At 44.4% G+C, this 26,816-nt stretch overlaps 1 protein-coding gene across 1 annotated transcript; it reads left to right on the forward strand.

Annotated features, from left to right (window-relative positions):
- The first annotated feature begins 462 nt into the window (after positions 1–462).
- On the forward strand, positions 463–26,787 carry ppl (periplakin). The gene is made up of 22 exons (XM_072442353.1): positions 463–598; positions 6,152–6,251; positions 6,929–7,083; positions 7,832–7,952; positions 8,393–8,518; positions 8,859–8,900; positions 10,386–10,547; positions 10,802–10,909; positions 10,991–11,086; positions 14,891–15,013; positions 16,387–16,533; positions 17,060–17,211; positions 17,650–17,753; positions 19,107–19,264; positions 20,606–20,784; positions 20,856–20,994; positions 21,905–22,098; positions 22,985–23,135; positions 23,214–23,297; positions 23,375–23,491; positions 23,641–23,733; positions 23,810–26,787. The coding sequence occupies exons 1-22, from the start codon at positions 552–554 to the stop codon at positions 26,474–26,476; spliced, it is 5,265 nt and encodes a 1,754-aa protein (XP_072298454.1). The 5' UTR covers positions 463–551; the 3' UTR covers positions 26,477–26,787.
- Positions 26,788–26,816: the final 29 nt, after the last annotated feature.

Below are 26,816 nucleotides of genomic sequence, written 5' to 3' on the forward strand. Positions count from 1 at the left end.
GCCACTCTTCATTTGAGGGTCGTAAATGAGCCACAGGCCACTCTCCCTCGTCCTGCGGGTGCTTCGCGGAGCTGGGACGTCCCGCCCCTTGAAGGAGCAGGTGGCGTGGGTCCCCGGACCGGACGGACGAGTTTGAGCGTGAGATGTGCGCTGTGGGTGTTGTGGGTGTTTGTGGGCAGGGTGTAGGAGTGGAGGAGTGTGGAGGCTGTGACACCGGGGCTAAAGTCTCCACACCCGCACAGCACCGCGCCACTGCGACCCACAGACGCGCACAGGAACACGCGCTTCACCTGCCGGGACCGGGACACGCACAGGAACCTTCACACGCGCTTCACCTGCCGGGACCGGGACACGCACAGGAACCTTCACACGCGCTTCACCTGCCGGGACCGGGACACGCACAGGAACCTTCACACGCGCTTCACCTGCCGGGACCGGGACACGCACAGGAACCTTCACACGCGCTTCACCTGCCGGGACCGGGACACGCACAGGAACCTTCACACGCGCTTCACCTGCCGGGACCGGGGCCGATCACCGAGTCCGGCACCATGTTCAAGAAGAAGAAGTCCACCGTCATAACTCAGCCCAAAAGCACGTAAGTCCCGCAGAACCTGTCTGTGTTTCAGCACATTTATCCTGGGAACGTGAAGAGGATCGTGCGCCAGAGTTCAACTTTGACTTATTCTCGTATTCACTTATTCACGATGGAACTAATGCACCAGAACAAATGACTATTCACAAGTAAATATGATATCTGTGAATGGGCAAATATAGACGGGAAACCGACTTGTTTCCTTGTGGTCCCGTACGTGCGCTCTCGGGTTGGTTCTGTGTTAGTTCTGTGTTGGTTCTGAGTTAGTTCTGTGTTAGTTCTGAGTTAGTTCTGTGTTAGTTCTGAGTTAGTTCTGAGTTAGTTCTGAGTTAGTTCTGTGTTAGTTCTGAGTTAGTTCTGAGTTAGTTCTGTGTTAGTTCTGTGTTAGTTCTGAGTTAGTTCTGTGTTAGTTCTGTGTTAATTCTGTGTTAGTTCTGTGTTAGTTCTGTGCTAGTTCTGTGTTAGTTCTGAGTTAGTTCTGAGTTAGTTCTGTGCTAGTTCTGTGTTAGTTCTGAGTTAGTTCTGAGTTAGTTCTGTGTTAGTTCTGTGTTAGTTCTGTGTTAGTTCTCTGTTGGTTCTGAGTTGGTACTGTGTTAGTTCTGTGTTAGTTCTGAGTTAGTTCTGTGTTAGTTCTGAGTTAGTTCTGAGTTAGTTCTGTGTTAGTTCCATGTTAGTTCCGTGTTGGTTCTGTGTGTTTACCATGTTTCTCACCGGTGATAATAATATGCAATCATTCTTCTTTATTTCGTAACTAGTTTATCAAGAGTCACAAAACAGACTTTGTCGTATGTTTGGGATGTTTTAGTTTCCATAGGTGGAAATAGCATCTGGATGAGTCATTCCATTATGATCATGAAACATGACATTTCCAGTGTTGTGGTGCTGGATGTTGGAGTGTCACAGCTGTAATGTGAGCTGGAGCTTTCATGGAGGTGTTGCTCAGTATGTGGCTCAGTATGTGGCACAGTATGTGGCACAGTATGTGGCTCAGTATGTGGCTCAGTATGTGGCTCAGTATGTGGCACAGTATGTGGCTCAGTATGTGGCTCAGTATGTGGCTCAGTATGTGGCTCAGTATGTGGCTCAGTATGTGGCTCAGTATGTGGCACAGTATGTGGCACAGTATGTGGCTCAGTATGTGGCACAGTATGTGGCACAGTATGTGGCTCAGTATGTGGCTCAGTATGTGGCTCAGTATGTGGCTCAGTATGTGGCACAGTATGTGGCTCAGTATGTGGCACAGTATGTGGCTCAGTATGTGGCTCAGTATGTGGCACAGTATGTGGCTCAGTATGTGGCTCAGTATGTGGCACAGTATGTGGCACAGTATGTGGCTCAGTATGTGGCTCAGTATGTGGCACAGTATGTGGCACAGTATGTGGCTCAGTATGTGGCTCAGTATGTGGCACAGTATGTGGCTCAGTATGTGGCTCAGTATGTGGCACAGTATGTGGCACAGTATGTGGCTCAGTATGTGGCTCAGTATGTGGCACAGTATGTTGCTCAGTATGTGGCTCAGTATGTGGCACAGTATGTGGCTCAGTATGTGGCACAGTATGTGGCTCAGTATGTGGCTCAGTATGTGGCACAGTATGTGGCTCAGTATGTGGCTCAGTATGTGGCTCAGTATGTGGCACAGTATGTGGCTCAGTATGTGGCTCAGTATGTGGCTCAGTATGTGGCTCAGTATGTGGCTCAGTATGTGGCACAGTATGTGGCTCAGTATGTGGCTCAGTATGTGGCTCAGTATGTGGCTCAGTATGTGGCTCAGTATGTGGCTCAGTATGTGGCACAGTATGTGGCTCAGTATGTGGCTCAGTATGTGGCACAGTATGTGGCTCAGTATGTGGCTCAGTATGTGACTCAGTATGTGACTCAGTATGTGGCTCAGTATGTGGCACAGTATGTGGCTCAGTATGTGACTCAGTATGTGGCTCAGTATGTGGCTCAGTATGTGGCTCAGTATGTGGCTCACTATGTGGCTCACTATGTGGCTCACTATGTGGACCTGTTTGAGAAGTCTCAAGGACTATGTGAGGAATGATTAGCAGCCTCTCTCTCTCTCTCTCCCTGTATCTCCCCCGTCTCTAAAACTAGAACTGCAGGTTCACCATTGATAGTACCTAATAATAATAATTATACTATATTTCAACAATGAAGTGATTGAAGTGATTTCAACATGACTGATGAGCTCCTAATTCAGTCTGATACGTGCCACGCCTCTAAACTACAATATTTCCCTTAGACTCTGAGTTTCTGAACACATTGGAGACGACACAGGCCATTGTCACAGCAGATGGACACTTTTGTCCTGCAGTGTCCATCTGTGAGCACGCTTCTGTCCTGTGCCGATGTGACGGGGCCTTTTCCTCACACACGGGGCCTTTTCCTCACACACGGGGCCTTTTCCTCACACACGGGGCCTTTTCCTCACACACGGGGCCTTTTCCTCACACACGGGGCCTTTTCCTCACACACGGGGCCTTTTCCTCACACGCAGGGCCTTTTCCTCACACACAGCAGGTGCATGCACGGCTCTATCTGTGTTATCAGCACACGCCCTCTTGTCTCTGTCACTCAGCAGGTACGGGGCCCCTCCCAACCGCTGCAAATCGACCCTTTCACTGGGCAGGGCAGGAATCTGAAGAACGCTCCTCCACCTTTGTCTTTTCGATTGTCAGAGATAGGACGGCAGCGTAAACAGTGGGTGCCTCCAGGTGCACGCCTCTGACCGTCTGCCCCATCCACATTCCACACATTTCCACATGAGTCAGGGCTCTTGTTTGACAGCAGCCCGTGTCTCTCCAGGGGCCTGTCCCGGTGACAGGGGTGTAGTTTCAGCCAGAGTTCCGCTCACGCTGACACACAGAGAAAAGACGGGAGGCTGATTTCTCTTTCCAGGTTGTGGTAATAAACACAATGGCATTATGTCATTCACTTAGAGAGCATGGGTTCCCAAACGTGTCAGGCCAGGACCCCCAACGTAACCATGCCACGCCAACCATGACTCGGGCCCTCAGGGAAATGAAATGAGCAGTTTGTCAATCATTTTAGTTTTTTTAATAGTTTCTTGTGTTATTGGACCTTTTTTCACTCAAAGATAACATACATTGTCATATTTATTTATCTTTATTTTGAAATCATCATCCGACTTCCTAAGGGTCCCGACCTCCACTTTGGAACCATTGACTTTCCACCAACTGTCGTGTTTGTGTGAGGCCGTGTCCTACAGGGACATTTGTGAGCCTAGACTCAGAATGTCTTCTGCTGAGCCCAGGCTCCTCCTCCACGCCCAAAGCAAACAAACAGACCTGTTGCTTAGAGACACATTTTCACTGACTGTGGCATGACAATGAGCAATTGCATAATATGCTTAAGCATACATGTAAAGCAGTGGTGGAGGAATACTTTGAAAATGTATTCAGGTACCGAATACTACTAGATTGTAGCCATGGACTTGGTTGTCTCATTCATACACTAGCACACATGGACTTGGACATGGACATGTGTCTTGTCCTAATATATTCATGGTCTGGCCCAAGAACACAACAGCAGTATGTAGTCTCCCATCACAGCAGCAACCAGGCCCATTATGAGAGATCTGACAAGAGGCAGAGTCCAGAAAAGTGCAGTCTAGGATATATATATATATATATATATATATATATATATATATATATATATATATATATATATATATATATATATATATATATATATATATAAACATGAGACATCTCTGTCCCGAAAAGGGCAGTGCAGGAACGGCAAAGATACTGAAGAACCCTCAAGCTCCCAGGGACCTCTGGTACGAGACCTCCCGCGGACACTTAAAGATAAAGCATATTGTTTTTATTTAATTCGAAAATACGATGATCTGATCTTTTATATATTTGAACTTAAACTAAACTGCAAATTTATAGCTCCTGAAATCATCTTTCTTGAAGTTATTGTAAGTTTGGAGCTGTTGTTTGTGTCCTGGGGAACTCCCTCTGTGGACCACACCCTGCGATGTGCAGACTTGTAGAGAAGTAGATCCTGGAAGTGTCCCAGAAATTGTGTCTGGGGAACAGAATGACTTCACTTCAATGATCATCTGTTTCACGTTAAAGCAAATGAGTGTTCCTCTGCACGTGTTGTGTCCCTGACCTGGAATGCAAATGTGTGAGGAGCGACTTTACATGTGCGGAGTTTAAAGGGCGGGTGTTATGTAAAGGGCTTTTACCCAGAATTCAATGTTTCATTGTTTTATGTTGTTATAAACTTATGCTGTGCAAATACAGCGTCTGTACAGTTCATGTTAGACTTATTTTACAGATACGTCTTAACGTGGTGTAACTAAAAGGAGCATTCTGTAACTTTCCCTGGGCTCTGCAGCCTGTACAGGGACGTGCCTGATGTGAGGAAGGTGTTTGTACTAAGAGAAGGAACATGACTGAAACATGTGACTGGGACTAAACCCACAGGACTCGTTATGCTCTGGCTCTGTCGCAACTGTTGGAACTGTGAGCGTGTGTGACAGAAAGCCCCTGCAGCTCTTGCAGCTCCTGTCACCCTAACCCTGGATTTGTCGAAACTATGCTCCATATGCCTCAGTGCCTGTTGAATTCCATGTTCTAACTTGTTGGGATGTTTTTCATATAAACCACACCAATTGCAGTGCATTGTGTAAGAGCCGGAGAGCAATCACACACAAAATACATACAGTACATGATATATATTCTTATTCTGTTGAGACTAACAAATGGTTACTACAGGAGGACTGTGGTTTTGTGGTGGGTGGAGTGGAATAGACTCCTCATTATTAGTAGTGAACGTGTGGAGGCCCTGTTCTTGTGGCTCTTTGGGTGTTTGAATCCGGCTCATCTCGTCCCTGTCTCGTGCTCTGGTGAAGCTGACGGGCCTTTAGGGAAGCAAGAGCCACTGACCACTGGCTTCAGCGTTTTATTATTATCATATTATCAAAAACAAGTGTTATTCACTAAAGACAATTATAGCTGTGTATATTTATGCAAAGAGTTGCTTAATTGTATGTTGTCTGTATAATATGTTGTTGCAATAGTTGTAGTCAGTGGATTAAAGCGGTGACACATGTGGCCTTTCTGCTGCCGAACTTTGAACAGGTGATAGCTCAGAGGCTCACAGAGGACACACCCACACTACGGAGGACACACCCACACCACGGAGGACACACCCACACCACAGAGGACACACCCACACCACAGAGGACACACCCACACCACAGAGGGAAGAATGAACCTGTGCCCCAGGTGTCAAACCACAATCAACCACACCTTCAATGGGAATGTCAGACAACATGCAAATCACATCAAGCAGAAAAATATGTGTATATATATCTCTGTCTCTCTTTAACGACTGGTTAAAATATATACAGTATATTGTATAAAACAATAATCCTAATGCATGTGTTGTGGCGTTGCGGTTCCTTTAACGTTCCTGCGTGTGTTCAGAATGACCTGAACCTGATTTGTTTCCAAAACTCTCCACATTGAAAGTGGCATTACTAAACTTCCAGTGTTTCGTGTGTGTCCACAGAGCTCCAGCCACAGAACTCAGCACTCTGATCGAGAAGCTGCAGAAAAATGCTGACAAAGTGGAGAAGAACATCTACGAGGTGGAGCAGAACCTGAACAAGGTCAGTGTTTTCAAAGCAGCACTAAGAACAGAGGGCGAGCTGTGGGTGTGTCTGGAATGTTCCATGCTGCGTTATCTCCCGTTTATCACACATTACAGGTTAAACAAATAATTACACAACAATAAAAAAAATATTTGGTCAAAATAGTACTCAAATAGACCTACTTAAACTCAAATATTTGGCGTATTAGATATTGTTAATGTAAAATGAAAAAAAATATGCAGGTTCTCTTATTTCTAAAGAATAAAGCGTAAAGATTTGGAAAAAAGAACATGTGGGAAGAGAGTTTTACTCCAATCAGAGTACTGTTCAAGGAAAAACATATAAATGTATGGAAAACTTCTCTGAGAAGTACAATTACTTTCTTAAGTATCTCACTGTCGAACTTTTATGGACGGGCAGCAGAGTCGAGGTGTTCATCAATATTTAGTGGATTTAAAACTGCTGGGTGGATTCAATAGTCTCATGATCAGGCTTCCCGCAGTACTGCCCAGCGGCCTGTAGTGGCCACTAAAAGACACGCTTCAGCAGCAGAAGTGAGAGGATGTGCTCAGAATGGGAGGGTCAAACTGAACTGGGATCAGCTCACAGGTCCTTTATTCTCTCTCTTCTTCTAAAGAGTCCTTGTAACACTACGATTTCTGTAGATTACAATATTTGATCCGTGCTCACTGTAGGATGTGGCCAAAATCAACGAGGGCAAACAGCCGCTGTACCAGGACGACACCAACAAGCGCATCCTCAACTCCCTGGAGCTGCTGACGGGGCTGGACGAGGACGCAGTCAACGCCAAGAGGCTCCAGCACCCCCAGGCAGAGATGATCGGACAGGAGTGAGCACAGCACACAGCAGTCTCATTTTAGCACTAAAATTAAACATTTGCAATAACATAAAAAAATAGTTTGAAATGAACAATAACATTTACAATATACTGGACCAGGGATAAAATGTGTGATCTATGACCTGGAACATTAATAGAACCCCTTCAAAACATTCCTGGAGTTGTATTTCTGCTTCACATCAGTTACATGCTATATCTCCCCTTTGCAATTCCCTTTGCTGCCAGTAGATCGAGTTCTAACAGTTACTGATGAGGGAACGCTGATATAAATCAATATGTTTTCAGTATATACATTAGTTCAATTTCTAAAACATGAGCAACATGAGGTTCTGAAGCACATGTTAAAGGTCAATGCCAACAAAAATAATGCATATTATGTCTTTGTCTATTGCCGAGATTGTTGTCATGATAATCGATGTTTTTTGAATTATGCAAAAATGTGGCTGTCTTTGTTCATGTTTTTCACACAATTGTGAAGCTGAGTTGACTTTTCTTAATACAGGAACAGAGGCCTTAGCATGTGTTTAAAGCTGCATGATGTTACTTTTCTATGAGGTGTCTGACCTTGATCTGAATGTGTCACCGGCCTGTGTCTGTGTAGATGAACAAGATTATTGGGCACAAGCAGGTGGCAGACCCTGACCCAGAAAAGTCACATCGTGCACCCTAAAAACAACATACTGTGTTCTCTAAAAGTTAAAGGGCTGTGCCTGTGCTAAAGGGAAGTGTATTGTTTCAGCATGAAGCAGCTACGTGAGCGAGTCATAAGGCTGAGAGAGGACCACGACCGGATCTACCACCTGATCCGCACCGAGGGCATGCCCACCGTCAACTGGGGCAACATGATCGATGAGAAGCTGGTACGTGCAGCGCCCGCTCAGAAGCAAAGAAGCTTGACTTCAAGAATATTTCTCTTGTTCTGAGTTTTGACTCATTTGACTCTTTTGTAAATGTACTAAAGAGTTTAGTAGTCCAAACTATTCAATTCAATATTTTTAGTTTGAATATAAATCAATATTTCTTGTTCTATCGTTCTTTTCCTCCATCTGCTCATCTTCAGGAAGTTGTACAACATTGAACGTATCTATTTTTCTACTGATCTATTTTACAATTTAATTTAAAAAAAATTGAAAAAGAATATGAGCGGAGTCACCTCTTCACAGATGTGACCTGTTACGTGCTGTTGTCACCTGCTTGTCCTTATAGAGACACACATGTTTAATGCCATATGGTGTAACATTCTCCCCATGGGTGACGGAGCTGTCCAGTCACACAATGACACTGTGTTGCTCTTGCTCAGGACAACCTGAACAACAAGGGCTTCGGTCAGGACCTGCCCTCGGTGGAGCAGGAGGTGGAGGAGCACAACATCTTCCACAGTGAAGTCGAAGCACTGGCCCCTCACCTCACCAAGAGCGGGGACAAGGTACCAACATTCATATCTCAATATTATATTAACAATTTTCAGAACATATAATGACACTGCATCAGAAATGAACACAGATCTCATTTGCATATGTCTCTAGTTTGTGTTGATCTCGTTTTTAGAAGTTGACAAAATAGTGTGTTTGGTTCACATTATTTTCTAGAAGCTTAATCACAATTTTGATTCAACACAAGGCATTCTGTTAGTATCTTTATGTGTGCATTAAGAACTCTTTTTAGACATCACTAAAACAACTTTATTTTGGTCTGATAAAAATGAAGATGAAATATATTACTTTATTAAATAGACAACATAACAAATGTTTTTGTGCCTTTTTCAGGAATATGTCAACAGCCTCCAGAGCAAATACAGCAAACTCTTGGTAAGACCACTTCACCGAAACAACAACACAATGACTCTCGCTCCCGGGACGTGGGAGGATGAGAGCAAACAGAAGAGTGGCCTGCAGCTCCTGTTTGCACACTCTGCATGTTTACCCTCATACACCACGCAGCAACCACAAGGAGAAATAGAACTTGTTGCAGCTTTGTTAGAGCTTGTTCTCACATACAAGAATTTGATAGTATCAGCATTTCTAAAGAATGAGGGCAGTGGCTAATATTATTTAACTTGAAACAAATATCCAAAATATAAATTTTCGGCGATATTCTGCTGCCACACCTTATGACTACAGCCATACCATGACCTTTAAATACACAGTGTTGAGGATACATATTGGTAGTATAAAAGGCATTTAGTTGAACCGGGGCACATTAATAAACATTTCTGGCTGTAAAGCAAATTTTTCAACTGTAGTTCCTGGGAAAGACACACACAATGATACAAGCGTTGGTGGTCAAATTAGTAAGATATAACAATGAAAGTTACCGACATAAAAGCCACTGAATGATACACAATAGAGGAAAACTGTAAAAGCGTAAGTGGTGGTGTAACAGTTATGTAGGCTGAACATATCCTTTTCTCATTTAAATGGTAAATGTAGTGTCAGTCTACCACAATACTTCAAACTCAGGGAATGTTAGCCTTTTACCTTTTAACATTGTAATAAATATTTCAGTGTTTCACTATTGCATTATTTAGAAATAAACAAAACCCACAAACAATATTGTCCAATATTTTATCAACCTTTCCATAGGCCTTAAAATCAACCGGACCCTGCTCTAATTGTGTTACGTCTTCATTCTGGTGTCTGGAGGACTGACGGTTTATTGTCATTGTCTCGCGATAAGGTGCAACATAAAACAATGAATAATAAAATAATAATAGCAATGTTTATAGAGTCAAATATGGCATGCATAAATTAAGAATGTACTAATAAGATAAGGTAATGTGCACAGTACTCATGACGTCTGGCTCATATTCTCATTTTGAGTTCTGTCAAATTGAACTGAGCGTGCAGTACCACCACTCACCAGAAGAGGGTAGTGTGTCAGAATATTAGAAGTTTAAGAAATGACTAATTAAATCAGAAGTTTGGAGCAGTGACGTCTTCTGAATACAAAAAAGGAAAGATGGAAATAGGCTGATTCAAATGAGATGCTCGCGCTGATGCTCTTGTTAGGTGCACGCACCTTTGTGTTTTTATGCTAGTTCTCTGTGGGGCTTGCACATGCACTGACACCTCTGATTTGTGTAGTGCAAATCTGGTTTTACTGCGTTCATATTCCACAAAGTGTCGCCCGAAGTTCACTTGAACTGGATCAAGTATGAACACGTCCTTAAACAGCACATTTACAGTTTTTAACGACGCCACACGCACCTTTCAGACATTGCACAAATTCCAACTGTCATCTTGTGTGTGATAACTCTAAAGATGGTTGAGTAAAATGACAGTGATTTGATGCAGACAAACTCCAGTGCCCGGCAGAGGAACCTCCTGAGCCTGAGGGACTACATGCAGCGCTGCACCAACGAGCTCTACTGGATGGACCAACAGGCTGATGAGAGGACCAACTACGACTGGAGCGACACCAACCTGGACTACCCTGCACGCCAGAGGCAGTATGAGGTACCAACACTGTCAGAATCCTACCAGAAAACATGGGAAGGGACACCATGGTGCTGCAAAGCCCATAAAGCCACACCTTGAACTCCCAGATCAGGTGTACCACTTGCACACATCAAATTGTGATTCAATCCAAACCAAACCATGTCTACGTCAGGTCTAATCTGGGCTCATGACAGACCCAAACCATGGCAGGTCCCAACAAGCCCCCATAATAACTGAAAATATTGTGCCATTACCATATTTTGTTCCCACAGAACTTTATAAGTAAATGTCTGGAGTCAAAGGAAGGGACGATCACCAAACTGAATGATGATGGGGAAAAGCTTGTTGCTGCAGACCATCCTGGGAAGAACGTCATAGAGGTGCACTAATAAACACATATAAACACATATATACACGTCTCACACATACAAACGGTGTATTTTAACTCAGTGTATGTGTAGGCTCACATGGGAGCGGTCCATGCCGACTGGAAGGAGTACCTGAACCTGCTCATCTGTGAGGAGACCCACCTCAAGCACATGGACGAATACCACAAGGTCAGCCCCCCATGAGCAGAGAGTACACGGATAAATACAGTACATACATAGTCATCATAAATCATGATCTAAAGTCTATGTCAGGGGTGTCAAACTCATTTGGGCCGCGGGCCGAATTTCGACGCTCAGGCCGGGTCGCGGGCCGAACATAACGTAAAACATAAAACTATTAAAAATATAAGAAATAAATAGCTTTATATAGCCTACACTGTTTTGAAGTAATTACTGGATCGATTAAAAAAAAATACAAAACTTTTGTTCTCATAAACTGAAATGTATTTTGAAAAACAAGTGTAATTTCACCAATATTGTGCTTCAGTTTATGTGCATCACATTTTCAGAGTTGATCTACAGTTCTACACAGAGATAAACATTTGACTTCATAACAAAATAAACTTCTCAAGATCTAAAAAAACTTTGAAATGTACTAACATTTCCACGTCTGTGTAGTTATCTGTTCACCTGAACTGACACACCACTAAACTTCTGCTCAAAAGTGCTTAAAGTGCACTTCTCCCTCGGCAGCTCACACAGCAGTGCAGCAGAGCCCCGTGGGGGAGGGGCGGCCACCGGCGGCATTGTGGGACGCATAGTTTTAGCGATAAAAACGGTTACGGATGTAACTACGGTTCTATGAATCAATAAAAAAAAAAAATGTAAATGTAAATTTGAAATGTTCGGCAGGCCAGATTAAAACGTCGGGCGGGCCGGATTTGGCCCGCGGGCCAGAGTTTGATACCTATGGTCTACGTGAAGGTTCTCATGTTTTTCTAATTATGACTTAGTTTGGGTGGGAGGGCACCTGTGGTAAATATTTATCATATTTTTACTAATTTGCAGTTTGTGAAGACATTTTGAAAAACGAAACTTTAAAATTACATCAAGTAGAGCTGAGTTCTAAAACAGAATCCCTCTGTGATGTCATCAAAGTGCAATGTGCCATTGAAAACACAAAGGCCCTTTCTCAGTTCTCAAGAACATACTTGTGTTCTCTGCAGGTACGTTCTTGCTGAGAACATGAAAAGTGCGTTCTTGGGGAGAACGGGAGCGCCCAGCCTGAGTACAGAGAAATGGAACATGCGCGCTTGATGCTAATGAGCGGCTAATAGCCACGACTCAGCTCGTCTTCTCTTCTAATTATTTCGACAGGCTGTACGCTACACGGTGCAATGCTGCTACACTAATATAATTCCCTTTTAAGAAAAAAACACATTTTATATCCTCCAAACCTACAATAGTCATATATCATAAGAAAAAACATTTTAAACTTTTGGGAAATGCAACTGCTTAATCAAAAGTAATTTATTGAGCCAGACGCACGTTAATATAATAGATCCAGAGATGCACGCGCGTGGAGCTTTGCTCCGCTCGGCCGCAAAGTCTTCTGGGATAGCGAACGCAACAAGTCTGAAGTCTGCAGCAGACTCGGAAAAGGGGGAGTGTCAAGAGCAACATCCTGGGATTTAACCGTTCTCGATCTGATGCGTTCTTTGAATTGGAACAGTGCTTTGTCCACTGGTGATGACGTTTTCACGAGCACACGAGAATGGACAAGAACGCACAAGAACAAACGAGAACGCACAAGAACACACGAGAACGCACAAGAACACACGAGAACGCACAAGAACACACGAGAATGCACGAGAACGCACAAGAACACACTAGAATGCACAAGAACACACGAGAACGCACAAGAACACACGAGAACGCACAAGAACACACAAGAACACACGAGAACGCACAAGAACAAACGAGAATGCACGAGATACGAGAACACACAAGAACACACAAGAACACAAGAACGCACAAGAACACACGAGAACACATGAGAACGCACAAGAACACACGAGAATGCACAAGAACACACGAGAACGCACAAGAACACACGAGAACGCACAAGAACAAACGAGAATGCACGAGAACACACAAGAACACACAAGAACACACGAGAACACATGAGAACGCACAAGAACACACGAGAACGCACAAGAACACACGAGAACACATGAGAACACATGAGAACGCACAAGAACACACGAGAATGCACAAGAACACACGAGAACGCACAAGAACATACGAGAATGCACAAGAACACACAAGAACGCACAAGAACAAACGAGAATGCACAAGAACACACGAGAACGCACAAGAACACACAAGAACAAACTAGAACGCACAAGAACACACAAGAACGCACAAGAACAAACGAGAATGCACAAGAACACATGAGAACGCACAAGAACACACGAGAACGCACAAGAACACACGAGAACACATGAGAACACATGAGAACGCACAAGAACACACGAGAATGCACAAGAACACACGAGAACGCACAAGAACATACGAGAATGCACAAGAACACACAAGAACGCACAAGAACAAACGAGAATGCACAAGAACACACGAGAACGCACAAGAACACACAAGAACAAACTAGAACGCACAAGAACACACGAGAACGCACAAGAACAAACGAGAACGCACAAGAACACACGAGAACGCACAAGAACACACGAGAACGCACAAGAACACACGAGAACGCACAAGAACACACAAGAACACACGAGAACGCACGAGAACGCACGAGAACACACAAGAACACACAAGAACACGAGAACGCACAAGAACACATGAGAACACACAAGAACGCACAAGAACACACGAGAACACATGAGAACACACGAGAACGCACAAGAACACACGAGAACGCACAAGAACAAACGAGAATGCACAAGAACACACGAGAACGCGCAAGAACAAACGAGAATGCACAAGAACACACGAGAACGCACAAGAACACACAAGAACAAACAAGAACGCACAAGAACACACGAGAACGCACGAGAACACACGAGAACGCACAAGAACACACGAGAATGCACGAGAACGCACAAGAACGCACAAGAACACACGAGAATGCACAAGAACAAACGAGAATGCACGAGAACGCACGAGAACACACAAGAACACGAGAACGCACAAGAACACATGAGAACACACAAGAACGCACAAGAACACACAAGAACACACGAGAACACACAAGAACGCACAAGAACACACAAGAACGCACAAGAACACACGAGAACACACAAGAACGCACAAGAACACACGAGAACACATGAGAATACACAAGAACTCACGAGAACAAACGAGAATGCACGAGAACGCACAAGAACACACGAGAACAAACGAGAACGCACAAGAACACGTGAGAACGCACAAGAACACACGAGAACAAACGAGAACGCACGAGAACACGAGAACGCATGAAAACACACGAGAACTCACGAGAACAAACGAGAATGCACGAGAACGCACAAGAACACACGAGAACAAACGAGAACGCACAAGAACACGTGAGAACGCACAAGAACACACGAGAACAAACGAGAACGCACGAGAACACGAGAACGCATGAAAACACACGAGAACTCACGAGAACAAACGAGAATGCACGAGAACACGAGAACACACGAGAACGCACGAGAACGCACTTTTCCCTCGTTCTCCATTTAAACAGGAAGTGAGATTAAAACGGAAGTGGGGCAGAATAAGGTCAATGCAGTTCATCCTTTAGAAGAAATATCTATAGTGAAAATCAAATATTTGTAAAGTATTAGTACCACAAACCTGCCATATTTCCTTTCTAGTGACCACAGTCCTGAATGTCATTAAAAGGCTTTTCTATGCTGTTCTTGTCCTTGGTTTTAAACTAACGGCAGACTAGAGCGGCTATAGATGAAACTGAAACAGCAAACACCCTGGTGAATATGAACCCTTGACCCTGTTGTTTGTGTGCAGTACCACAAGGAGGCGCGGGACACCCAGGACCTGCTCCGCCGCCTGGACACGGAGGTCAGTCAGAAGTACAACCCCGACTTCAAGGATGTGTACCAGACCGAAGGGCTGCTCAGCGAGCTGGATGTGAGTCTGTCACTACTATCTGCCTTTTGTAACTGAAACAACACGTGTTTAGGACATATGTTTAGGACATAATGTTAAGGACATATGTTAAGGACATTGTCCCTGTCTCAAATAAATAAACAAACCTTAACATATTATGTTAAGGTTTGTTTATTTATTTGAGACAGGGACAATGCACAATATACATTGACCTCATCAGGAAAGATGCTTTGTACCAGATTGTAGCTAAAGTGCTAATGTCCACCTGTCATCCCTGGACAGGCTGATGTTATTAAGTCCCACTGAGGGGAGGAGCCTATTGTCCATGTTTTTAGTGGTAGGACACCTCCATGCGTCCATGCAAACTCCTCACAGAAAGGCCCCATCGGGAATCGATCCCAGGACCTTCTCGCTGTGAAGTGAGGTCTGGATGCTGACCAGCTTTTTAAGGATTTTGGCTGCGACAAGTTTAGAAATAGGCCTGTAATGATTTATTAATTGGATCGCCACCTTTTAACAATGGGAATACAAATGCAGTTAACCAGATTTTAGGAATTGTACCACTTTTTAAAATTAAATAAAAAATGTGAGTTCGAGCCTCTACTGTATAGTCTACAGCTTAAGCTCATTTGTAAATAGTAAGCAGAACTGGACCAAGTACTGACCCCTGTGGCACACCGTAAGTTACTTTAGAACAAAGTGAGGAGCTCTGGTTTACATGAACAAATTGTACCTATCCGATAAATATGATTTAAAGCAGCTGAGGGCGGGGCCTCTGACACCTACATCACATTCTAACCTCTGCAGTAGAATGTTGTGGTCAATGGTGTCAAACGCTGAGGTCAGAACCAGGATTGAGACCAGTCCATCGTCTGCAGCTAAAAACAAATCATTTGTGACTTTAACTAGTGCAGTTTCAGTGCTGTGGTGGGCTCTGAACCCTGCTGTGGTGGGCTCTGAACCCTGCTGTGGTGGGCTCTGAACCCTGCTGTGGTGGGCTCTGAACCCCGCTGTGGCGGGCTCTGAACCCTGCTGTGGCGGGCTGTGAACCCCGCTGTGGCGGGCTCTGAACCCTGCTGTGGTGGGCTCCCTGACTGGAAAACTTCAAATGAGTTATTGTCCTGTAGGTGGCGACAGATATGCACCATTACTGGAGTCAGTCCAATGTAAACAGTTTCAAGCACATGAAATGATGGGCCACGGTTCCTCCAGCGATTATTTACCTATAAACATTTGACTATTCAAGCGATAGAATATTTTGTATTGAATTGTTGATTTCTCATTTTTTCATCACTCCGAATCACCTGTGTACAGCAGATATATTTACAATCCGATAGTTTGAGTTAGTGAGTTTACGAGCATGGCTGTGTTCTAATGCAATGTGACATGTGCAGGATCAGTCTAAGGCTCTGGAGCACTTTGACGAGCGGGTCAAAGCTCTGCAGAAGCGCGGCCTCCAGGTTCTGCCCCTCAAGTATCGTCGAGAAACCCCCCAGAAGCTGCTGCCCATCGAGGCTCTGTGTGAGCTCGACACCGACGAGGTAAGCCTCATTTATCTTCTTATTGTTGTCCGTGTTTGGAATAGCATGCTAATGAGTCATTTTCATGGCTTTCTAATTATCTGATGGTAATATGATTAACCTGGTATGAAGGCTGTATATGGATACAGGCCTGGTATACCAGTTACCACGCTGCTAAATCGTATTACTTATTACTGCTATTAGTGTTCTCTGAAGTAAAGTGCTACCAACTTTTCCCTTTTAATTACTATTAAAATCACAAACTTGAAACATACTGCCTTATATTCTGTAGTATTATTATTATTTATTTATTTAATTTAAATAATAATAATAATTATTAATTAATAATTATATATATTAATAATAATGTATTTCATTTTTGAATGCACACTTTCATTACTGTTTGCATTTCTGTCTCATCTTATCTTTTAACTTAATTTACTGGTAAATTGTAAACATCTAAGGAAAGAAAATGAGGACAAATGAAAGGCTGGTTGGTTGGACGTGCAGTGTGACGTGAGGCTGACTGTGTCTGTGCTGGTGCTAGGGTCAGATTCAGCGTGGAGAGCGGTACACTCTTCTGAGAAACAACGGCTCCAAATGGGACGTGAAGGACGCAGCGGGCCGGAAGCAGACCGCCCCAGCAGTGTGCTTCATGATCCCGCCCACTGACCCTGAAGCTGTGGCCATCGCTGACAAGTGAGTGACAGACACTCCTTATGCAGCACACAGGGAGGGAGGGCATCCTGCGCTTTAGAAATGACAAGGACCATTCCATTTTTAAAACATGATTCAAAACATTCTTAATAAATGAAAAGTTCACTTTTGACAGTACTCAATATTTAAATTATGTCCCAAACAATTGTGCTCTTTTTATCTATAATTGAGCTGCCCTTTTACTAGAATTATATTTCTCTGGTACATTTTGTACTGTTGTACAATATACCCAATATAAAACATATACCCCATCACACTAGGCCAGTGTTGATTACTGTGCACAAGAGTTAGAGGCAACAAATATACATACAAATGTATCATGTAAACTACATGTTGTAACTCTTTGTCATGGTATTAGAAAACACACACTTTTGAACACGTGTGAAGTCATAGTTTGTGTTGTGTGTGTGTTTTCTGCAGTCTTGCCAGTCAGCAGAAGGCTCTGAAGCAGAAGATGTCCGGGAGCAGAGCCACATTGCAGAAGCGCTATGACCAACTGAGGACGGAAGGCACTGCAGGCACAAGTAATCACTCTCTACGATAATCATATTTCACATCATCAACTTGTTTGTTGATCAAGGGGAAATTTGCATTAATCACAATAAAAGCAGTTTTAAAACACACTAATTGTGCAAACTGTGCAAATACACAGTTGTATTCACCTGATTTTCATTAGCACTCAAAAACCCTTTGACCACTGGGAGGCTCAATGTTGGTTTTGGGTGGTGGATCCACAGCAGAAGGAGGGCAGTGGAAGAGCAGGGAACAGCTCGGGTTTGTTTGTTTGATGAGGACAGATGTAGCGGTAGCGCCTCTGAAAATCAAACAGGACGATCTGGCCTGTGTGACATTTATTCTCTGCACACGCTTGTACTCTTCTCACATCTCATCATGACCACAGGCACAGGTACTCACATCACAGGTACTCACGTCACAGGTACTCACGTCACAGGTACTCACGTCACAGGTACTCACATCACAGGGACTCACGTCACAGGTACTCACATCACAGGTACTCACGTCACAGGTACTCACGTCACAGGTACTCACGTCACAGGTACTCACATCACAGGGACTCACGTCACAGGTACTCACATCACAGGTACTCACGTCACAGGTACTCACGTCACAGGTACTCACATCACAGGTACCCACATCACAGGTACTCACATCACAGGTACTCACATCACAGGTACTCACGTCACAGGGACTCACGTCACAGGTACTCACATCACAGGTACTCACATCACAGGGACTCACGTCACAGGTACTCACATCACAGGTACTCACGTCACAGGTACTCACGTCACAGGTACTCACGTCACAGGTACTCACGTCACAGGTACTCACATCACAGGTACTCACATCACAGGGACTCACGTCACAGGTACTCACATCACAGGTACTCACGTCACAGGTACTCACGTCACAGGTACTCACATCACAGGTACTCACATCACAGGGACTCACGTCACAGGTACTCACATCACAGGTACTCACGTCACAGGTACTCACGTCACAGGTACTCACATCACAGGTACTCACATCACAGGGACTCACGTCACAGGTACTCACATCACAGGTACTCACATCACAGGGACTCACGTCACAGGTACTCACATCACAGGGACTCACATCACAGGTACTCACATCACAGGTACTCACTGCAGAGGTTCTCACACAGAGGTACTCACATCACAGGTACTCACGTCACAGGGTCTCACATCACGGGTACTCACGTCACAGGTACTCACGTCACAGGTACTCACATCACAGGTACTCACATCACAGGTACTCACACAGAGGTACTCACACCACTCACTCTGATATTGGCATGTGCACTGCATCACTCACGATGTTTGCCTTGGCGTTTGCAGACTCCGAGGAGCAGCAGTGCCGTCAACTCATGGCTGGTCTGGATAAAGTCGTCAGTGATTTGGACAAGCAGGAGAAGGCCATTTACAGCCGAGTGCGCCCCCCACTGGAGCAAAACAGGCCACTACAGGACAGTGCCGACCGCCTGCAGGACATGAAGGTATCTGCTCTTACAGAGAGGGACGTCATCAGAGGGACGTTTTTGTTCATGTTCTTTAGGACCATCTCATTTTTTGTGTTATTGATAATATGGGAATGCATGTTGTCTTATTACCCCTCTAAAATAAATGTAATTATATGGTGACATTTAGGCTGAACTAAATAATAGGTCTGTTTGCCATAACCCGACCGACCCGGTATAAAACTTTGTTAAAAAAAAACGCCAAATTATTTTATTTTTCAAATAATTCGCCGACTCACCGACCGGTCTTTCCTAAAGCGCCGTGTAGAATAATTTTATAGCGCTGGTAAACCTACATAACATCCCAAGGGACAAATAACGCATTGCGCATATGTTTCTGTATTAAACAGACCGCGCAGGAGGGAACCTATATTGTCTTTTACATGTTGATTTGGTTCTGTCAGCGCCACTGGCCACCGCTCATGCCGTTCTGTGTCATGGTGTGGCCTCATTTAAATTTGACTTACGCTATGCATTCTGGGAGGGAAACACGCCCAGCAGCGTCATCACAACAAACATGGCGGCGCCAGTGTCCCCCACATGTTCCCCCCGCTCGCCTTCACTTCCAAAATAAAGGATAGCAGCGTACAAAGGGTCGATTGAAAAATCGTGAGATTTAGTCTCCCGATCGGGTTGATCAAGACGTTTTCCGTCATTGACTGTTGAAGCCTGACCCCTGGACTGTTGAAGCCTGACCCCTGGACTGTTGAAGCCTGACCCCTGGACTGTTGAAGCGCGACCCCTGGACTGTTGAAGCCTGACTCCTGGACTGTTGAAGCCTGACCCCTGGACTGTTGAAGCCCGACCCCTGGACTGTTGAAGCCTGACCCCTGGACTGTTGAAGCCCAACCCCTGGACTGTTGAAGCCTGACCCCTGGACTGTTGAAGCCTGACCCCTGGACTGTTGAAGCCCGACCCCTGGACTGTTCAACCCTGACCCCTGGACTGCTGAAGCCTGACCCCTGGACTGTTGAACCCTGACCCCTGGACTGTTGAAGCCTGACCCCTCGTCTGTTGAAGCCTGACCCCTGGTCTGTTGAAGCCTGACCCCTGGCGGTCACTCCGAGTCAAAAAATTGCAAAATTTTGATCTTTTTTTTTTTGCCTTCAAAGTAAAAAAAATAAGAATTTACCTACCGACCGACCCACTTGAAAAATGTTGGGTTGGGTTACAGCAAACAGACAATTTCTTTGGGGTAGCCTAATCATTAGTCATGTATTAATCCCAACAACACTCTTTTGTCTTAAACTGTAAAAATCGCTATGATCTCAATGCAGCCAGCTCCTACACACTGTAAACCCTGTCATTTTTTTGTCCCAGGACATTGCCAATGCAGTGAGCAGGATCGAGCCGGAGAAGAACTCCAAAGTGGAGGAGGCCAAGAGCTTCTTGGTGTCCAGCCCCAACTGTGCCAGCGCTCCCCAGCTGTACAGCAAAGTGGACGAGACCAACAAGAAGCACCGTAAGATCCTGGATCTTCTGCAGTGCTCCCAGGAGAAGTAAGTGTCAGGAAGTGTGGAGGTTAGGGGCTTACTTGCACCTGGATGTACTAAACCGTTGATTGTGGCAGGCTGAGGAACTCTAACCAACTGGAGAACTCCCTGCAAAATGGGAAAAACCTGCTGTCCAGCTACGAGAACAAACTGGCCCGTGAGGAGGTCGCCCCTGCCGACATAACCTCTCTGGAGAAGTCACAGCGCGAGCTTGGAGTGAGTCAGAATGCCTTCATTATCATCACACAAACTGCACAACAAAGTGATTGTTTTTTTATTAATGTATTTGATTTATTTGGAACAGTGAGTATTAGTGAACACCTGTATTTACAGTTTAAATATGCCAGAATATAGGATACGCATTCAACTGCACCGGGCAAAAAACAGCCCAGCAGGTATAGACGTGTTTGGATCAATGACACAAACTGTGGACTCACTTGTGTCTCAGTGTTTTGGTCTGCTACATTAAAAGAGAAAGTAAAAACTACTGTGCTGTGGAGAACAAATGACTTTTGCATTTCCTAGCACATCTAAAAATGAAATGCTTAAAGTGAATGTATGTAAGCAGTGTTTATTAGCAATAGGTACAACGTTTTAGTGCTAATGCTAGATTACTGGACACCCTTGCATGTCCCTTAGTTTCCTTCTTGCACCTATACTGCTTTTAGACCTGCATGTTGACCGGTTCTCTGTATTAAGAACGTACTCCTACTGACCTGTGCATGTAAACGTAGTGAATCAGAATTAGAATCAGAAAACATTTATTGTCATTGCCAGTGAACAAACTTCACAGGATAGGAACTCGCTTTGGTGATTCGAAACATACAACAAGGAGGAAGAATAAACACAAGATATACTAAGATATAAACAGACTGTGTATATTTACAGATGTAGTGCAGAAAGTGAACAGTGCAGTGAGTGATTGATTAAATTGTAGTTAAAGTGGCAGGAACAGGACTAGACACTACTGATGTGCAGCCGGCCTTGTCCCAACTCTCTCGGGAAAATGGCACCAAAATACCAGGAAACAACAATATAGTTGAGCTTTTTTGTTGGGCCATTTTGCCACACAAAATTACAATCATAGTGAAGGACACTGTACATGAGAAATATGCTTTATTTATAGGACATGGCCTCTGATTTGAGGGCCAAGAGGTCAGCAATCACAGAGACGGAGCAGAACCTGCGCCTGACTAAAGGCAACTGTGACACAATGGCCACCAAGTTCCAGGAGCACTGTCCTGACATTGAGAGGCAGGAGGCTGAGGTGCAGAAGCTCAACAAGCGCTTCAATAACCTGAACCGACAGGTCGACACCAGGTTAGAACCACACCCGTCTGAGGCTATTCCATTGTGAGCCGAGTTGGGTAGAGTCGCTCAAAAATTATTTAAAGTAACGTTACTTTTAAAAAACAGTTCCGTACTTTTCGGATTTAAGCTGCTACTTTTTTCCAACTCTATGAACCTTGCGGTCATTATAACGGTGCATCTAATTTATAGATTTTTAACTAACACATGTGTAGCAGCAGAGTTGTAGCATGCTCATGCACGAGGTTTGATGGCAGACAGTCTAATTAGTCTCTCGGCGCAGCAGACCTCGGGTGCGCCGCGAGACCCCCGGTTCAAAAGACGCATCACTACCACGTTTATTTATGTGTAAATATCTCATGTCATAATGTGGGCACCTGCGGGTTATTGTCAGGTGCGGCCCCGTATATGGACAAGTTCTATTTTCTTTGTAAATATCGCAGATATTTCTACTCAGATAGAAGTACTGAGTAGTGGTCCAAGCAATTACTAAAGCTAAGTGTAAAAAAATATTCAGGGAAACTTCAAGAGTAATTGGCTGTATGTCAGGGGTTCTCCCCCTATCGTTCTCCACAATGGCTGCACAATACAATTCCAAAGGTTTTTTTTTTTTGAGGGTCCCCAAACACATGACCAAGGGACCCCAGAGCCACTGCTGTTTGCAGCTGTATAATTACTAATAGGGGAACAGTAACCAAAGCTTTTGCTCAAGTACTGTTTCAGAAAATGGATGGACTGTTTCACTGTCAAATTAAGAGTAATATATTGGTATACAAGAACTACTTAGAGAAGTACAATTTTATTAAAAAAGTGACTCAAGTAAAAGTATTAGAGTAAATGTAACTGAGTACTACCCACCTATGATGTGAGCCTATACTAACCCATACTGCCCTTGCAGGTCCCAGTGTTTGCAAAGAGCTAAGATGTCATATAAGAATTACCACAATGACTATGATAACTTGAACAGCTGGCTCTCTCGCATCCCAAACTATGAGCCACGTGAAACAGATTCTGCCATTCAAGTGGAGACCAAGCTGAAGAACCAGAAGGTAGCAAGACAGAACAGTTAACAACATGAGTATTGCTTCTTATTATTCTTAATATAAAACATGTTCCTTTTTCCTTAGAACCTGCTTTCTGATATTGCAAGAAAGGAATCTGATCTAAACAATGTCTCCAAAAATGCCCAACTTTACCAACACGCTGTCAAAGTAAGAACATGACCTAAAACAATATATTTAAAAAGAACCTATGTACAATCTACAGTTCATACTTTGCACATATTAAGGACTATGAGAATGAAACCGAGAAGTTCCGGGCTTTTCTTGACCTTGAGGATGGGCTCGTGCCACAGACGTACAAGAGGAGCAGACTGGAGTCCCCTGCACTCACTGTCAAAGCCGAGGTAATGCTTTGGGATTGGAATTTTTAATAAGTTTTTGAATTAATTGATAAGTTTATAATTCATAGTTTTTTTTAATTTTACACTGAAATGAATATGACATATTTGCAATGTACTTCTCAAAACTGATTTGATTTGTTCTGTTAAAATAGGAAGCTGCCATTGAAGCAAAGTTTACTGAAGTGAATGCAGTCAATAAGCAAAAGCTGCAGAATCTGGAGTTTACTCACAGTCTTCTCAAACAGGTGACATTTGCAAAAAGTGTTTCTAGATTCTATTTAACATGCTAACAACATTAATAACAGACGGTCTTTCCTACAGCAACCAGAGGTCACAATACGGAGCACCAATGTCCAGTCAGTGCAGGCTGCAGCCCCTGGAGAGGAGCCCTGGAGAATTAAGAAGCAGCTAGAAGATGAGATCCAAAGAAGGGAACAGATGGAGAAAGAAGTGGAAACCATCCAAGCTGAGATCTACAGGCTTGAGGGACAGAAACCCCAGGATACCATTGTCAAGAAGGAACTGATCAAGAAGGTCCCTGACCCACAGCTGGAGGAAGAGTTCCATAAAGTCCAACAGAAACTATCAGAAGAGCGCCGCACAACACACGTTCTAGAGAATGACCTGGAGGTGCTCAAGCTCAAACTGCGTGGCCTGGAGACCGAGATGAAAGAAGGGGCTCAGCAGTATACAGTCAAAGAGGTGCTGCGCATAGAACGAGACCGTGCTCAGGAAGAGGAGATCCGCAAGCTCCGTGATGAACTGGATGAGCTTAGGAGGCAGAAGATTGTTAAGGACAATGAGCTTGTCCAAATCCAAAAGCAAGTAGTGCTCCTGGCTGAGGAAAAGAACAGGGAACAGGAGATCATCACTGAAGAGGAGGTTATAAAGGTCCAGAACGATCCACAGCTGGAGAGTGAGTATCGCATTATTCTCGACCGGAGACAGAAGGAGATGGACAACAGAAAGCAGTTGGAGGACGAGCTGATCTTCCTCCAGGATAAGCTCAAGAGGTTGGAGAAAGAGAAGGCCATTGCAGAAGAGACTATTTCCATTAAAGAGGTCCTTAAAGTGGAGAAAGATGTAGCTCTGGAACGGGAAGTAGAAAATCTCCGCAGGCAATATGCTGACGAACAGGCCAAAAGAAGATCGTCACAGAGAGAGAAGACTGACCTCCAAAGGAAAATCACCAGCCTGGAGGAGGAGAAGTCCAAAGTTATTGTTCAAGAGAAGGTTCGCGAAATTGTCCGACCAGACCCAAAAGCCGAGAATGAAGTGGCCAATCTCCGTCTGGAACTTGTGGAGCACCAAAGGCGTTTTAAAGACTCAGAGCTTCAGCTTCGATCCCTGCAGGACGAGTTGACCATGCTGAGAAACCGGGGTCCTCAAGTGGAAGTGAGGGAGATTATCAAAGAAGTCATCAAGTACAAGACTGATCCTGAAACTGAGCGCGAGCTGGAGAGACTCCGTAATGAGATAGTGGACAAAACACACCTGACTGAGAAGTCTGAGATGGAGATTCGGCAGCTTCGAGATGACATTCAAAGATGGAGGGATACCAAGCCCCAAGTGCAAACCAAGGAGGTGGTAAATGAAGTGGTGCAGTTTAGAGAAGACCCAAAAACTAAAGAGGAAATTGAGACCCTCAAACGAAAACTGTCTGATGAACAGAGGAAGCGTCTTGACCTGGAGAGGGAACGAGCCGAACAAGAAGAGAGGATCAGGCTGAAGAAGCTGGATCTATCCCAAGTTCGGGAGAAGATTGTTCAACAGGAGGTGGTCAAGATGGAGGAAGATCCAGTTCTCCGATCTGAGTGTGACTCATTCCTACAGAACATCAACAATGAGCAGAAGCAAAAAGAAAGTCTGAAAACTGAGCTCTACCAACTCCAGAGGAAGATATCTGACCTAGATATGCAGCTGGAGGAATTGGAGCGAGAGCGCAAATCCAGACGTGATGCCGAGCTGGAGATTCAGCGGCTCCGGATCCGGCTGAGCGAGCTGGAGATCCGTGACAAAGAGAACCGCGAGAAAGTGACGGTCAAACAAAAGGTGGTGCTGCAGCAGGACCCTCAGCAGGAGAAGGAGCACTCCATCTTGAGGCTCCAACTCGACGAGGAGAAGCACAAACGTACTCTGCTGGAGAAAGAGTTTAATGCTCTGATCCAGCAGCAGATGACCCTGGAGAAGATAGATGTAAAGGAGAGAGTGGTCCGTACTGAGAAGGTACAAGTGGAAGCGGACCCAGAGGCCCAGCATGAAATTGAGATGCTGACAAGAGCCCTTGAAGATGAGAAAAGAAGAAAGCGTGAGCTGGACGTGGAGCTGTCCAGCCTCACTTCCAAATATTCTGAAATGGAGTTCACGAACAGCAAGTCCACCAAAGAGCTGGACTACATCCGTGACGAAAGCAGCCGGTTGCAGCAGGAGAACCAGAGGCTGCAAAACGACATCCGCAAACTGAAGTCTGAGATTGAGATCACCAGCAAGGAGACACGTCTAATCACAGAGTCAGCCCCGAGAGAGGACGGTCGAAGCCTGGAGATGCGCCTGGACTCTCTGCAGAAGGAGCTGTCTGAGCTGCGCCGCATCACCCTGCAGAAAGACGAGGAAATTGAGAGGCTGCAGAAGAACCTGGCTGCAGTGCGCATCAAGAGGGAGCAGCGGGAGAGCCACCTGCGCAGGTCCATTGTGGTCATTGACCCCGACACAGGCAAAGAAATGAGGCCAGAGGAGGCCTACAAGCTGGGCCTCATCGATTGGAAGATGTTTGTGAACCTGCAGAGCCAGGAGTGCGACTGGGAGGAGATCACCCTCAAGGGCCCTTCTGGAGAGTCTTGTGTCCTACATGACCGCAAGTCGGGGAAAAAGTTCTCCATTGACGATGCTCTGCGGTATGGTCACATCACAAATTATCAGTATCAACAATATTTAAATAAAGAAATCACAATCCAGGAATTTGGTGCACTGGTGTCAGGGAAGAAGTGAAAAGTGACCTTTACATTTTTATAACTTTCAATATTCTTGTTTTGTGATGCTTCAGTTTTGTGGTGGTATAATACATGTTTGCATCATTCTGAAATACTCTTTTATTTATGCCATGATGTGTATTGATTGTGATGATAATTAAGCTGATTTAGCAATACTTCTAGAAAACAATGTAATAACTACTGAGTTGAGATTGATGGGGGTGTCCGAGATTATACTGTCTTTGGAAATTAAAATGCAGCATTGTGTGGGTTATGTCATGTTCTTATGATTTTCCTAATACAATAAACTTCAATAAAGTCCAATAAGTTGATGACTTATTTTTTCTTCTACTTTTATC

Source organism: Eucyclogobius newberryi, unplaced genomic scaffold, assembly GCF_026437365.1.
Source record: "Eucyclogobius newberryi isolate DKJ021-1_F unplaced genomic scaffold, fEucNew1.0.hap1 SCAF_13, whole genome shotgun sequence".
NCBI lineage: Eukaryota > Metazoa > Chordata > Actinopteri > Gobiiformes > Gobiidae > Eucyclogobius > Eucyclogobius newberryi.

Bases quoted from the DNA above. Each gene is read 5' to 3' on its own strand.
- ppl (XM_072442353.1), top strand. From the start codon at position 552: ATGTTCAAGAAGAAGAAGTCCACCGTCATAACTCAGCCCAAAAGCAC. The intron at 23,136-23,213 runs GTAGCAAGACAG...CTTTTTCCTTAG, and splicing joins CCAAGCTGAAGAACCAGAAG to AACCTGCTTTCTGATATTGC. The intron at 23,298-23,374 runs GTAAGAACATGA...GCACATATTAAG, and splicing joins TTTACCAACACGCTGTCAAA to GACTATGAGAATGAAACCGA.